The sequence below is a fragment of the Felis catus genome, chromosome A3 (assembly GCF_018350175.1).
Source record: "Felis catus isolate Fca126 chromosome A3, F.catus_Fca126_mat1.0, whole genome shotgun sequence".
Taxonomy (NCBI): Eukaryota; Metazoa; Chordata; class Mammalia; order Carnivora; family Felidae; genus Felis; species Felis catus.
Window position 1 is genome coordinate 121,523,196 of NC_058370.1, and position 15,185 is coordinate 121,538,380.

The 15,185-nt window shown below is 34.6% G+C and overlaps 1 protein-coding gene across 3 annotated transcripts in view; it reads left to right on the top strand.

The window, feature by feature from the left end:
* ATAD2B (ATPase family AAA domain containing 2B) overlaps positions 1-15,185 on the top strand; it is a 166,189-nt gene that overhangs the window by 111,100 nt on the left and 39,904 nt on the right. For all 3 annotated transcript variants that reach the window (XM_023252067.2, XM_023252068.2, XM_045054873.1), the window contains one exon: positions 7,957-8,142. In XM_023252067.2, coding sequence (XP_023107835.1) covers positions 7,957-8,142 — 186 coding nt within the window. The remainder of the gene's footprint in view (positions 1-7,956; positions 8,143-15,185) is intronic.

Below are 15,185 nucleotides of genomic sequence, written 5' to 3' on the forward strand. Positions count from 1 at the left end.
CAATAAAAGTTTGAAAAGATTCTTAGCCTTACAGCTGAAGAAAATGCAAATTAAAGCAACATGAATTTAAAAAAATTAAAAAGAAAAGAAAAGAAAAGAAGGGGCGCCTGGGTGGCTCAGTCGGTTGAGCGTCCGACTTTGGCTCAGGTCATAATCTCACAGTCTGTGAGTTTGAGCCCCACGTCGGGCTCTGTGCTGACAGGTCGGAGCCTGGAGCCTGCTTTGGATTCTGTGTCTCCCTCTCTCTCTGCCCCTCCCCTGCTCATGCTCTGTCTCTTTCTGTCTCAAAAAGAAATAAAAACATTTAAAAAAAATTTTTAAAAAAGGCAACACGATACTATTTTGAAGCAACTGTCTGGTTTGTAAAAATAAAAAGCTTGATGATGCCTGATGATTTTAGAGTCATTGACACCATTTAAAAAAATTTTGAGAACATATTCCTTTTGTTCCAGGAATTTTACATTAAGGAATTTTTCCTAAAGATGTATTAGATCTAATAGTCACTGCTGAATGTACAAGGACATTTATCACAGCATTGTATGGAATTCCCAAACTAAATAAGACCAACAAACTAAATGTCCTTTAATGGTGGATGGGCTGTGATAAATTATGGTATATCCTTACATATTATGAGGTCATTAACAAGAATGAGGTAAATTTACATAAGGCTGATATGGAGAGATGAAGGAGATATTTGTGAAAAAAGCAAGTCATAAATTGGTCTATTAAAATAGAATCTTTGTGTAAAAAATCTTAAAAATGTATATTCATGCTTTTATATATAAATCGTGTGTGAGAATATCCTAAAAAACTGTTAATAATCATTGCTTTGGCTTTGGGGAAGGAATTTAGAGAATTGGGAAATGAATAAAACTTTTCCATTTTAGGTTACACTCTGCTGTACAGTTTAGATTTCTTTTTTTGACATGTGTATTTGACAGTATGGGGCAAACTGAAGAAAATCACTCTGAAAGAGGAACATTTTCAAAGTGAGACGGTATTCTGTGTATAGCTGTTCTTTATGGCTAATACATGTATATACATGTTCATAAATCCATTATTGAGTATTAGGTGAGGAGATACTTAGGATCCATTTTAGTAAATCATATGTTGGTATTACTGAGATCCTAGGATATTTTTTTTTTTGTATTCTGCTGGGCATCATTGGGCCAAATTTGAATTCTAACTGTATACTTTTTGGTCTCTTACTCAGTACCTGGCTTTTACTTTTTTGTTTTGTTCTTGGAGAGGGTGGAGAGAAATGTCCCTTGGCAGCGTAAAGGAAGAAAAACTTAACATTTATTGTTTTGGTTGTATTACACTGCATTTAGTACATCAAGAAGTCTTCTGTTCCTTGCTTTTGCCTATAAGATTGTGGGTTAGAAGTAATGCTTATTCTTGAGTGACCACACCTGGGTGTCTAGTCCGCTCAGGACTGAGAATTTTGTAGCTATGGTAGCTGAAGCTCGGACTTCTGAACATTGGCCAGAGACCAGATAAACTGTCTTGATTAATCCCTGATTATTTGTATCTTAAGTGCATTTTTAAAGTTATTTTAAATCGTAAGTATATTACTGTTGCTCCCCCAGATTTATTTATTAAATGTTTATTTTTTATTAAATTTTTTTTTTTTTACATTTATTCATCTTTTGAGAGAGAGAGACAGTACGAGTGGGGGAAGGACCGAGAGAGAAGGAGCCACAGAATCCAAAGCAAGCTCCAGGCTCTCATCTGTCAGCACAGAGCCCAACGCGGGGCTTGAACTCACAAACAGTGAGATCTTGACCTGAGCTAAAGTTGGATACTTAACTGACTGAGCCACCCAGGCGCCCCAAATGTTTATTTTTATTTAAGAGGAAGAGAGAAAGAGAGAGGGGGAGGGAGCAAGGGAGGGGGGAGAGAAGGACAAGGATCCAAAGCAGGATTCTGTGCTGACAGCAGAGAGCCCGACGTGGGGCTCAAACCTACAAACCCATGAGATCATGACCTGAGCTGAAATTGGATGCTTAACCAACTAGGCCACCCAGGTGCCCCCTAAAAAATTATTTAAAAGGAGACTATTATGTAATAAAACTGAGGAATTTTTTTCTTTCCTTTTTTTCTTTTATTTATTTATTTTGAGAGAGAGTGAGAGCAAGCATGTGCACGAGTTGGGGAGGGGCAGAAAGAGGGGGCAGAGAAAATCCCAAGCAGACTTCTCACTGTCAGTGCAGAGCCCCGATGTGGGGCTCAAACCCACAAACTGTGAGATTGTGACCTGAACCGAAATCCAGAGTCTGACACTTAACTGACTGAGCCACCAAGGCACCCCAAGAGTTTTTTCTTAATTTGTGGATCTGTAACTGGGTAGAAGAAGGCATAAAAGTCCTAGGTAAGAGAGCATACTAGTCAGGTGCTAAAATGTTGGAAAGAGGTGGTGGGTATTAAGTAGGGTGGACAATTCTTATGATGAGCACTGGGTGTTGTATGTAAGTGATGAACCACTGAATTCCGCTCCTGAAACCAATATTGCACAGTATGTTAACTAAAATTTAAATAAAAATTTGAAGAAAAAACAAAAATAAAAATGCTGGAAGGAATAAAAGCCTCTTCTTTCTATTCCTCTGTTCTGTATTCCTTTTCTTTTGCCTTACTTCTCTTGAGAGCTAGTCTTCCTATAGGCAGGATTTTCTCAAAATAGATGTGGTTTCGTCTGTGGCACATTATTCTTCTGTGTTTTTCTCTTTTCCCTAGTCTCTAAGATACTTAATATAAATTAAGTTGGATTATTTAGTAGTGTGACACAAACATGAAAAGTAATCTTAAAGGAAAGAAGTCTTCAATTACTTTTAAAGGGCTGTATTTATATATATGATAAGATGGGAAAGGGGAAGAGCCCAGTTTATAGTTCTTTATACATTTTTAATTGTCTTTTCTTTAAAACATATCCACATACAAACATATATATATATATATTAATCCTTCTTTTCTCCTTCATATTGTCTCAGCTGATGATGAATATTACAAAGTGTGTGAAAATGGTAGAGGAATTCGTGTTTACTATAGGGTTTTGTCATTGTTTCTTAAGATTTAGTGGCTATAAGCCTCTTCTGGGAGTGCTTATTAAAATTTCTTATTCCCTGGCTCTACACCCAGGAATTCTGATTCTTTAAATTTGGGGTGAGCCCCAGGAATATGTGCTTTAAACATATAAAATATGTGCTTTAAACAATCCAAGTGTTACTATTCTAGGTCTTTAGAGATCAGTCACACTTGGAGATTTAGTACTTTGGGTGATAACTGGACACTAGACATTTATTACTGAAAACAATTGCCAGAATTCATAAAGTGGTTTTGTCTGTCTGTGTGTATGTCTGTATCTATCTATCTATCTATCTATCTATCTATCTATCTATCTATCTATCTATCTTACTGAGTATTTTATAGTCTCTCAAAAGCTCTGGAAGGAGAATGGAAAAGCCTGGGATAACCTGGAAGATTTATGGTTGTTGAGTAAAATTCACAAGTAGTTACTGAGACCTAAAACAAAGCTGGAGATGTTAGTAACTGTAGTAAAAGACTTATCTGTATTAACACTCTAGAAAACCAAAGAACAGATATGATTCCCTTTTTCTGACATCTTCAAATGTATTACTTATATTATTTCTACTGTTGATTTAGGAAATCAGAAGTGATAAGTGTATTTTCTTTTTCATTAATGATTGAATTGATAAATTTATATATTGTGTGCCACAAGCTTTGGAGTTTGGATATTATATGTTGTTACAAATAATTTGGTCAATAAGGTCTTTTCTTTTTTTTTTTTTCCTTTGGTGAAAATTGCAGTATTTTTCTTTTCCCAGAAAGAAATTGTATTTGGAAATGTTCAAGGAAAATCCTTTTTGGTTAAGTAGCAGGAAGGAATTAACATACTTACCTATGTGTATTCTTTGGATGCTCTTGTGTTTATGCATAAGGGTTTCTGGATTTCTCCATAGCATTCTGTGTATACTTTGGGTACTCTTGGTTTGTGCACATGGGTTTCTGTGTTTTACCATAGCAACAACCTTTTTTTTTCTTAAGTTGTAAAAAAGTTAAATTATCTTGGTCCAGAGTTTGTCATATCACATTTACTGAAATTCTTAAAATTTTTAGGCAATGAAAATAACGGAAAAAGAATTTGGGTGACTTAATTTTCATAAAATGTTGCTTTATATTACAATCATCGATCAGAAAGTCTAGTATAGTTATGTTTTATAATAGGCTGATTTGTATGCTTAAAGAAATTCAGCACTTTATTTCTTGCATCCTGATCCTAGACGTTGCCTCCTTTTCACAGAGATGCTCGATAAATCTTAGGTGAATAGAATATAAATGGAGTAAAGTGATGGATATGACATGAAGTTATTAGTATTGCAGATATATTAATATTTATGATAGTATGGTCTAAGGAATTAAATACTTATTTTAATAGTGTATATTAATAGTACTTTCTAATTTTTATAAAAATCAAGAATATTTTAGCCCCCAAGATTTTTCTTTTCTCTCTCTTTTACAATGTTAGCACATTCCTAGTACTACAACATGACCAAGACAAATTCTGGAAGTTTATTGATGACAGAATTGTTTCTCTCTTTCTTATAGAGCTTCTTTTAGGAAAGTGAAAGCTGCGCTGGCATGAGCTTTCTGCTTCATTTACATTTGTGTTTAAAATTACTCCAGTTTTCAGTTTCTCAAGAAAATGGCTTGTTATGGGCTGTATAGACTTAATTTTTCAAATACAGTAAAATTTCATGCACCACATACTTTAATTTGCTGGCTAAAATACTGACTTGAAAGTTTAGCTTTTGAGATGATAAGAACTTTTATAAATATAGGTTCAGTTTATATAATTAGTGCTGCTTTGTGTGGATACTTTTAACTTCAGTGGCCTGATTTTTTTCTTTCATATCTTTAATATTCATAGGAAGTAGTTTGTACTTTTTTTTTTTTTTTTTTTTTAATAAACCTTTAAAACAGTTACACAAGGGACCATGATGTCTGGGGCAAGAAGAAGCCAGAAGGAAGTAAAATATATTGTTTAAAGAATCAAAATGAACAGTTCACATACACTGGTGTTTGTTCATTTTATTTGTGCAAGAGTGCTGGTCATGTCAGAGGTGTTTTGAACGGTTGGTTCAGTAATTTGGCCTACTGTCTTTTTTTCTCTATAACAGTTTTTCTGTTTTCTACTACACCTTGCACATCCACCAATCCAAGACACCCTATAGGTGAGTATTTTTCTAGTTATCAAATGGCATCACTTGTTCCCAAGACAGTTGCCGCTTCACTAAAACTAGGCTTTATTTTTCTACTCTGAATCTGGTTAATTGATTTCAGGGAGTGTATGTTATTCCACAACTTTAAAAGTTACCAGCAAACTGCTGAAGAGCTACTTTTACATTATGGAAAAATCACGATATGATTAAACTTTTTTTCTGAATTTTAAAATACTGTTTTTAGACCATTCTTTTTGAATTTTCATTACAAAAGCTGGAGAATTAGAATTAGAACCAGGTTGGCTATGTATTTAAAGAAATTATGAAAGTTTAAATGTTCTGAGATCACATGGACTAAGGAATTAAAAATAAAACTTGTTTTAGTAGTGATTTTAAATTTTTCTAGAAATTACAGATATTTTTCCTGTAAAGGCTTAGGAAAAAAATTCTGAAAATAGCCCCTGGCTATTAATATTGCATGTAGTCAGATTAATTGTAAAATTAGGTAATTATACATTCATGGATAAGCCTAAGGCTTTTTATTTTTCTTTATTTGTCTTAGACTTTTTTCTTTCTTGTTTTCCCCCTTTAGGTTTTCAAATATAATTTTTTAAAATTTCACTGATAAAGATACTTTCCTAAAGTCTTTAGAGATAAGATCAATAGAATATCCTGTTCATTCTGTTGTTTTGGGGAGAATTGAATGAAAAGAGGAAAGAAATAGAAAAAAAAAACAACAAAACAACAACCCTCAACTCTTTCAGAGCTGGTGATGCTTATGTTTCTAGTTCAGCCTTGCAAATGAGTTAAAACACCTATAGTCCTGCATTATTTAATTTCTGGCTCTATAAAGTTTTTATCACTTAACCTTCTGTTGCTTTGCCCTTACTCTTTGATACTTATTAGCAACTAGATGTTCTCAACAACTATTTCTAGAAAACCTAACCTACAAGTACTAGAATGAGACGCTACATTTTGGTTTTTTTAAAGGCATGTTTTCTCATCTCTCCTTGGGCATGTGGTAAACTTGCATGGCTGAATTAGGTGGTTAGTTTTGTGAGGTTTCTCAGTAAGTTTTATAAGCTCATTAGTGTTTTTCATGTAATCACCATTCTCTCCCTGCTGACTCTCCCTAGTTTTACTAGCACAGAGTGGGAATTGGAAAGACAAAAGGCATCGGTTATTGTCCTCCACATACCATCCCTGATTTGGGTGGCATGTAGCAATTTTTTTCTTTTTGGGGGGGTGGAAATTAAATGCCTCACTTGCCTTTGTGCTCCTGTGTGGTTCCTTCCTTTTGCCAATATTTATGCTTGTTTTTCTCTTATGAATCTTCTACAAGAACTTTGGAAAACAATAATCCTTGGATTTTCAAGATCCAGGATAAGAGGGTGCGTGTTTGCAGAAAAGGTCAAAATTTGAGAGTCCTGGAGTTGTACTGTACAACTGTTCTGGATTGGTGGATATGCAAATATTAAAGGAAGGGAAGGAGCAAATATTACTTTTGATGTGAGTGATCATAACATCTACATTTCCAATTTGGGGGAAATTTTTTATTTGAGCATCTTCCATCTGGTTTATTAAATTGGCAATACATTTTATTTTACACAGAATGTTTAAAGCTTTATAAAATGTAGCATTTGAAAAATTCATGCAAGTGATAGGCTTATTCATTAAAGAAAAATAATCATTTTGATTCTCAGGAACATTTCTAATAATCCTAATCATTTTAAATACTAGATCATTATTTCTCGATCTTGCACATTATACAGGTTAATTGAAACATGTTTAAAGGGAAGTAGTAGAGAATTTTAGAAATGGAATTCTGAAATAAATTGAAGGAAGATTTTTACATTTATTCTTTCATTTGTTAGAAGTATTGAAGAGATGCCATATCATCCCACAAGAATTTGTTGATGGGCCATTGAGCTATTGTTGACATCTATGTAAAGGGCAATACTTCTGCTTGGCAACTTACTAATAGCCAACGCGGTCCTTATTGGCATGTGTTGGCAGAGTGTGACTGAAGCTATGGTTAGGATTCTTTTTTAACACCTGAGGAAACTTTATTTTGTATTTTCTGATGATGGGAGTGTCTCAGAGCTTTTTGCTAATTTATTTATTACTCTTTAGTGATATGAGGGTATTTTGTGACTGCTCTATGGAGGATTGAATTAAGGTGATAGGAGGTAAACAAGTGGTTCAGTAGGTAGTTCATAATCTTAAGCTCTAGGGTGATGCATCGTGGTGAAAATATTTAATCCATATATTTAGTGATTTTAGGGAATGTGCACAAACACGGAAACTATGTCTTTTCTTCTTTGTGCTTACTGATCTCATTCTGACGTGGGTGACATGTTGGTGCATGTTTATCTCTTTATTTGCAGCATATTTTATAATGGTGTTTTGCTTTGTTATCTTTACATGATAGATAAGTGGAACAATTTGATACCTTTATGTTATTAATAAGTACTGAATAGAAATAATAAAATGGCAAAAAAAACCCCTTCTTTTTTTAGGTGGAGCAAGGGTAGATAGAAGCTATATGTGAGGCTTATGCATCACATCTTGAACAGCTTAAATATTTGAGCTGAGAATAATTAGTCACAGGCCTGACACATTTCATGTATTTGGGGGTTACTAAGTAAACTTTAGAATAGTATCAGTTTGAACATTCTTTTCAGTTTGAATTTTTAATGCCAGTTCTTTCCTTAATTAGATTTTTCGTGAAGCTCGAAGAACAGTACCTAGTATTGTTTACATGCCTCACATTGGTGACTGGTGGGAAGCTGTCAGTGAAACTGTGAGAGCAACTTTTCTGACATTGCTACAAGATATACCATCATTTTCACCTATATTTTTATTGTCTACCTCTGAAACCATGTACAGTGAACTGCCTGAAGAGGTAAGTGATTAAATATTTATCTTACTGTTTTAAAATAGTTGATCTTGTAAATTGTACACATTTAAATTTATTTAATAAATTTACTTATTTAACAAAATAAATACTGTTTAGGTTCATGCCTTGTTATACCACTTGTTAGCACTGTGACTTAAGCAAGTTAGCTAATGATTGACGTTTCAGTTTCTTTTTTGATGTAACAGTGATAAATTTGTCACTGTTGCTGTGAAGACTGAGATAAATCATGTTTGTCCCACAGCCCGACATATGTGTGGTATGTACTCAGAAGGCCTAGGCTCTATCACAGTCGGTTCCATTACAATTAGCCTTCTCGTCCTTACCGTCTGGTAGATAATTTGGTGGGATTTGACCTTTCAGGTGGTAGCATCATGGTAATTTGACTATTACTACTAGTGTGCATATTTTTAAAATCTGATATGTAGTTTTTGAGTTCAAAGCCGACTCATATTTAATATATTAGAATCAAAGGTAAAATCACATTTGTTTCAGAAAAAAATAGTAGTCAACTCATGTGAATAAAATTGATATTTAAAAAATTGTGTTTTTAACACCCTGTGCTTACTAGGTCTTGAAATTATCACCTTTAGAAATGCTTAGAAATATTTTGCCCAGGTGACACAGTTTATAGAAAAGATTTTGCATGTTTTAAATGCTATAATGTAAATCTTGATTATGCAGAATTTTATGATTAAGATATCTGTTAACTGATATCTTCTGTTTAGCACTTGTTAGCTGTCTTGTTAAAGTTGACTTGTACACGTACTGATTTTTGTAAGAAAAGTATATTAAATGTAGTATAATTCATTTTTGGTTATTCATAATCTGGTATTAGTTAAGACCATTAATTACAATTTTTTTTTTTTGTCATGGGGCCAATAAAGTTTACTAGAATGCTATATGTAGTAAGAGTCATAAAACCCAACTTGTACTGACTTACTCTACAAGTCTTTTGATTTTGGGTAAATATTTGGACGCAGAATAGCCTCAGTTTCCTCATCTATAAAATGTGGATGGTAAGAGGCTTGTTGGTGTGACATAGTATATGTGAACTTATTTTGGAAACCAGAGTTATAAAATATTTGGTATTATGAAGTAGGAATGTACTTGAAATTGATTTAAATGGATTAAACCTGGACATAACCTAGGAGCCACTTTTAAAAATTAGATCCTCACTGTCAAGTAGTTTTATTACAATTTTATGAGAGAGGAAGATAATTGGGGCGCCTGGGTGGCTCACTTGGTTAAGGGTTGGACTTTGGCTCAGGTCATGATCTTGCAGCTCATGAGTTCAAACCCTGGGTCAGGCTGTGTGCTGACAGCCTGGAGCCTGGAGCCTGCTTCAGATTCTTTGTCTCCCTCTCTCTCTGCCTCTCCCTTGCTTGTGTTCTGTCTCTTTCTTTCTCTCTCAAAAATGAATAAATATTTTTAGGAAAAAAAAAAGAAAATTTGGGTAATTAAGGTTTCTGGTTAGGAATATATAATTAACTGATGTTTTCCTTACATTGTTTGAAAAATTTGTAAATAAAAGTATTATGAACCCAGTTTCTTGATATAGCAATTTTGCCTACTCCTGTTGTCTATTTACATGCTATTTTACTGTTGGTTGTTGGTTTTTGTTTGTTTTTTTTTAAGTTTAGTATATAGTGATTTCTACACCCATTGTGGGGCTCGAACTCATTACCCTGAGATCAAGAGTTGCGTGCTCGTTAACTGAGCCAGCCAGGTATCCGTCCCACTGTTGGTAGTTTTTTTAAGGCTAACATTAGATCATACAAATCTGCTGTGTTGTTATATTGTCATATTTTTAATGGATCCAATTTATTCATTATTGGTGTGCCAGTAACCTTAATTAGTAGCTAAAATATTAGAGATTTACTAGCGTTGAATCATGAAATGTCAGTTCTTTTTCCTCCCTTTGTTTTCTGTATTCTTTACTCTTACTAATCAAGTAGCTACTAAATCTGTCATCACATTTGTGCGGTGAAGATTATGAAAATTCTCTTGGATTACTCATTACATGACATGTTTTATATACATACTGTTCTTAGGAAATCCTTCTCTGCCTCCAAGCCTTTCATTTATTTATTTATTTTTTAAGGTTTATTTATTTATTTTGAGAGAGAGTGAGAGAGAGAGAGAGAGAGAGTGAGCATGAGCAGGGGAGGGACAGAGAGAGAGAGGGAGAGAGAATCCCAAGCAGCTTCTGCACGGTCTGCATGGAGCCCGATGCAGGGCTCGAACTCACAAACCATGAGATCATGACCTGAGCCAAAACCAAGAGTTGGACGTTTAACCAACTGAGCCACGCAGGTACCCCCAAGCCTTTCATTTAAATTTCAGCTTTACCATTAGAATTCTTGCTTTGTTTAGGTCACAAACTGAGATAGTAGTGAATAATACTTAGCACATATTGATAAATATTTGGGGAATGAATGAAAAACATGGAGAGTTGCACAGTAAGTAACTGTAGGTTAGCAAAGTGCCAGATCTATAGAAGAGATGAAGTAGACAGAAAACCAAGTGATTCTAGAAGAAAGAAACGGCCAATTACTAGAGTCCATTTAAGACAGTACAGTAGATAATTTTTTTTAATGATTTTGTTTTTTTAAAGTAATCTCTGCACCCAATGTGGGGCTCGAACTTACAACCCCAAGATCAGGAGTCGCATGCTCTACAGACTGAGCCAGCCAGGTGCTCCAATACAGTGGATAATTTAAAATAAAAGTGAAATGTAAATTTTAACCTATCAAATAGGCAAATATAAAAAACAGTTAAATAAATCTCTCCAGGGCAGTCCAGGTAATAGACTTAAATGTGTACATACATGTTGGCTCAGCAGTACCATTTATGAGTAATTATCCAAAGACTTGTTCATGGACTAACACAAAGATACTGTGCAGACCACACAAAAAATACAAGAATATTTATTATAGCCTTTGGTCATAGATTGGAAACTAAATGTCCTATTGTAGGGGATTGGTTACGTTGTAGTAGATTTCTTCCATGAAACAATGTAATATTGATGTAAACAATGATGTCATGGGGTGCCTGGCTGGCTCAGTCAGTATAGTGTGTGACTCTTGATCACAGGGGTGTGAGTTCAAGCCCCACGTTGGATGTAGTGATTACGTAAAAATAAAATCTTAAAAAAAAAAAAATGTGAAAAGATGTTGTGAATACGTTGTTAAAAAAATACAGTAACCAGTATAGTATTATGCTATACATACAACCATATAGTATTATATGTCAAGTTATTTGCATACGTATATAACTATTAATAAGTGTAAATAGTAATTATTTCTGGATATTAAGATTATAGCAATTTTCATTTATCTCTATTTTCTGAATTGTTATTCTCAGAAAATAAACTCATTCAGAGGTGAAAAGGAAAGGTTCTATACTCAGTTTTTAAAATAGAACAAAACCAAAAAGGAATTAGTTACCATAGGGGTAATGTTTTATTCGGAATATAACTTTCTTTCTCTCCGACAAAATAACAATCTCATCTTTTAGAGCTCTTTAACAGTCTCTTGTAGATGTTTCTTTGTATGTATATCTCCCCTAATCCAGTAGTGCCCAAAGTAAGTTTGTACTCGTCAGTACATTGGAATATTGAAAAAAAATTAGAACTTTTACTCATTTTTAGTTTTCATATTATCTTAAGTATTTTATATATATGTTTTATAATAGAAATAATATCAGTGGAATAGTATATTTAAATAAATATGCATATACTGGAATGAGTATTTTAAAATTTTTTACTGATGAGGTGTTTGATCAAAAAAAAAAGGACTTTTGCGGGCCCCATAAGACTTTCAGGGAGTTGTCACATTCCTCTTTTTTCCAGCTACATACCTGCTTGATTATGGGTTTTCTTCATGTACTTCAATCAAAACAACATATTGTAACATTAAATACGGAAACAGAAATGAGAATCCTGTTGTCTCTTATTAAGCTAGACATTAAAGAGATTTGAGGAAATGTAAAACAATGCCACTTTTCTCACTAAATTTTATTTTATTTATTATATTTTATAATTCAGAAAAACACATTTTTCAAGAGAATGTATTTTTTGTTTTTCTTAAAAAAATTTTTTTTAATGTTTATTTCTTTTGGGGGAGGAGGGGCAGAGAGAGAGGGAGACAGAATCTGAAACTGGCTTCAGGCTCCGAGTTGTCAGCACAGAGCCTGACATGGGGCTCGAACTGACCAATCGTGAAATCATGCATGACCTGAGATGAAGTCAACTGCTCAACTGACTGAGCCACCCAGATGCCCCTTTTCTTTTTTCATTTTTTAATGTTTGTTTATTTTTGAGAAAGACCAAGACAGAGACGCAGAGCGTGAGTGGGGGAGGGGCAGAGAAGGAGGGAGACAGAATCCGAAGCTGTCAGCAGAGTCCCATGTGGGTCTCGAACTTACAGACCCATGACCTAAGACCTACAGATCATGACCTAAGCCAAAGTCAGACACTTAACTGACTGAGCCATCCAGGTGCCCCAAGAGAATGTGTTTTGTTTTTGTTTTTTTGTTTTTTAAATCTATTTTCAGTGTCATGTAATTGGTTTTTAAGTGTATACATAATTTGGAATGCTCTTGGTTTTAATTTTAACACTTAATTATTTTTTTCTTCAACTTTTTTTTTTTTTTTTTTTTAATTTATTTTTGGGACAGAGAGAGACAGAGCATGAACGGGGGAGGGGCAGAGAGAGAGGGAGACACAGAATCGGAAACAGGCTCCAGGCTCCGAGCCATCAGCCCAGAGCCTGACGCGGGGCTCGAACTCCCGGACCGCGAGATCGTGACCTGGCTGAAGTCGGACGCTTAACCGACTGCGCCACCCAGGCGCCCCTTAACACATAATTATTGACAGATGTAAACCACATACACAGAAGCTCTTTTGGATTCCTGAATAGTTTTTAAGAGTTTAATAGGTCCTGAGACTAAAATGTTTGAGAACCTCTGACCCTAGACCACAAGCTCTTTGAGAAGAGGGGATTATGTTACCGGCCTTCACTTTTCCACTTCTTGACACATTGGAATTACCTACTAAATGTTTGTTGCATAAAAAATAGGAATTTACCACTAAATCACCACGTTGGTTTTAACTCCTGCTGAGCCTGATTTCTTTTATTGCAAAATTTTAATGTAAGTAAATTTACTTTTGTGGACCTTGTAGAGACTCTGAGGACAGTTGGAGAATGTTAGTTGAGATACATAGGAATAGCGAGTTATTTCTCTTCATTCAGGAGAATTAGAAAAAAGAACTGAGGATTGAGCATAGGAAAGGGATTTTTATTTTTTTTATTTTTATTTTTTTGTGATTGGTGAATTTATTTTATTTTATTTAAATATTTTTTGTGTATTTTATATTTATTTTTTTATTTTATTGTCAAATTGGCTAACATACAGTGTGTACAGTATGTTCTTGGTTTTGGGGGTAGATTCCCGTGATTCATCACTTACATACCCAGTGCTCATCCCAACAAGTGCCCTCCTCAATGCCCATCACCCATTTTCCCCTCTCCTCTGCTCCCCTCCTCCATCCACCCTCAGTTTGTTCTCTGTATTTAGGAGTCTCTCATGGTTTGCCTCTCTCCCTCTCTCTTTGTAACTATTTTTTTCCCCTTTCCCCTCCCCCATGGTCTTCTGTTAAGTTTCTCAAGATCCACATAGGAGTGAAAACATATGGTATCTGTCTTTCTGTGCCTGACTTATTTCACTTAGCATACTACCCTTCAGTTCCATCCACGTTGCTGCAAGATTTCATTCTTTCTCATTGCCAAGTAGTATTCCATTGTATATATAAACCACATCTTCTTTATCCATTCATCAGTTGATGGACATTTAGGCTCTAGGAAAGGGATTTTTAAACAAGGAAGCAGACGGAGGTATAAATATTTACAGGAAGGAAAGCAAACTTTGGTCAGAAAGAATTGCACTTAAATTTCTGAAGAGATTCACCGAATTGTATTTTTGGTATTATTATGGGCAGGCTCAAGATGATATAATTCAGTATATTGTAAATGAATTTTAAAGAAATATTTCCTCAGCTACCCTTAGGAAATTAAAGACTACAAACAGCATATTGTCATCACAGTATTTCGTGTCATTTTGTGTCTCTCAGTTTATGATAGAAACTGGGAGTTAAAAATCAATAACTTAAGTAGAAAAATCAAGTAGGGGCATTGAAAATGAATAATCATATGTACAAGGGAAATATGTTAGTATTAATTTTTTTGTCGTAAAACATTTATGTGAATCTTAAAATTTACGAGGGTCACCACAAGTTTTTATTTTTATTTTTTTTTTAATTTTTTTTTCAACGTTTTTTATTTTATTTTTGGGACAGAGAGAGACAGAGCATGAACGGGGGAGGGGCAGAGAGAGAGGGAGACACAGAATCGGAAACAGGCTCCAGGCTCCGAGCCATCAGCCCAGAGCCTGACGCGGGGCTCGAACTCCCGGACTGCGAGATCGTGACCTGGCTGAAGTCGGACGCTTAACCGACTGCGCCACCCAGGCGCCCCCATCACCACAAGTTTTTAAATCACAGTTTACTGTCTCTAGTAAATGAACATAAATTATTACTATATTAAAGTATGTGAAATGTTATTATTTATTTTTACTTAATTATTTACTTATTTTGTTTTTGGAAAGCAGATTTTATTCAGAGAAGCTATATTAGTTTCATTTCTGACCTCATTTTCCATACCTTTGAAGTCTTGAGTCTTAATTATTAATTTTCCCCATTATAGACATTGCATAAACTCTGCCTTTAAAACTGAGGACTGACAACTCTAACATTTAATAGATGAGGTAAAACAAGATTTTGCTAGTGAAAGAATTGCTGCCACTTAAGCAGCTATGTGCCAGGCACTGTAGAGGTCAATTACATATATTATCTAGTACGAGGTTTTTTTTTTTTTTGTAACTCTTTTAGTAAGAAAAGTAAGACCCTAGACCTTGCCTAGGGTCTCACAACTAGTATGGCAGAGCAAAGATTTGGACTCAGGTTTGTCTGA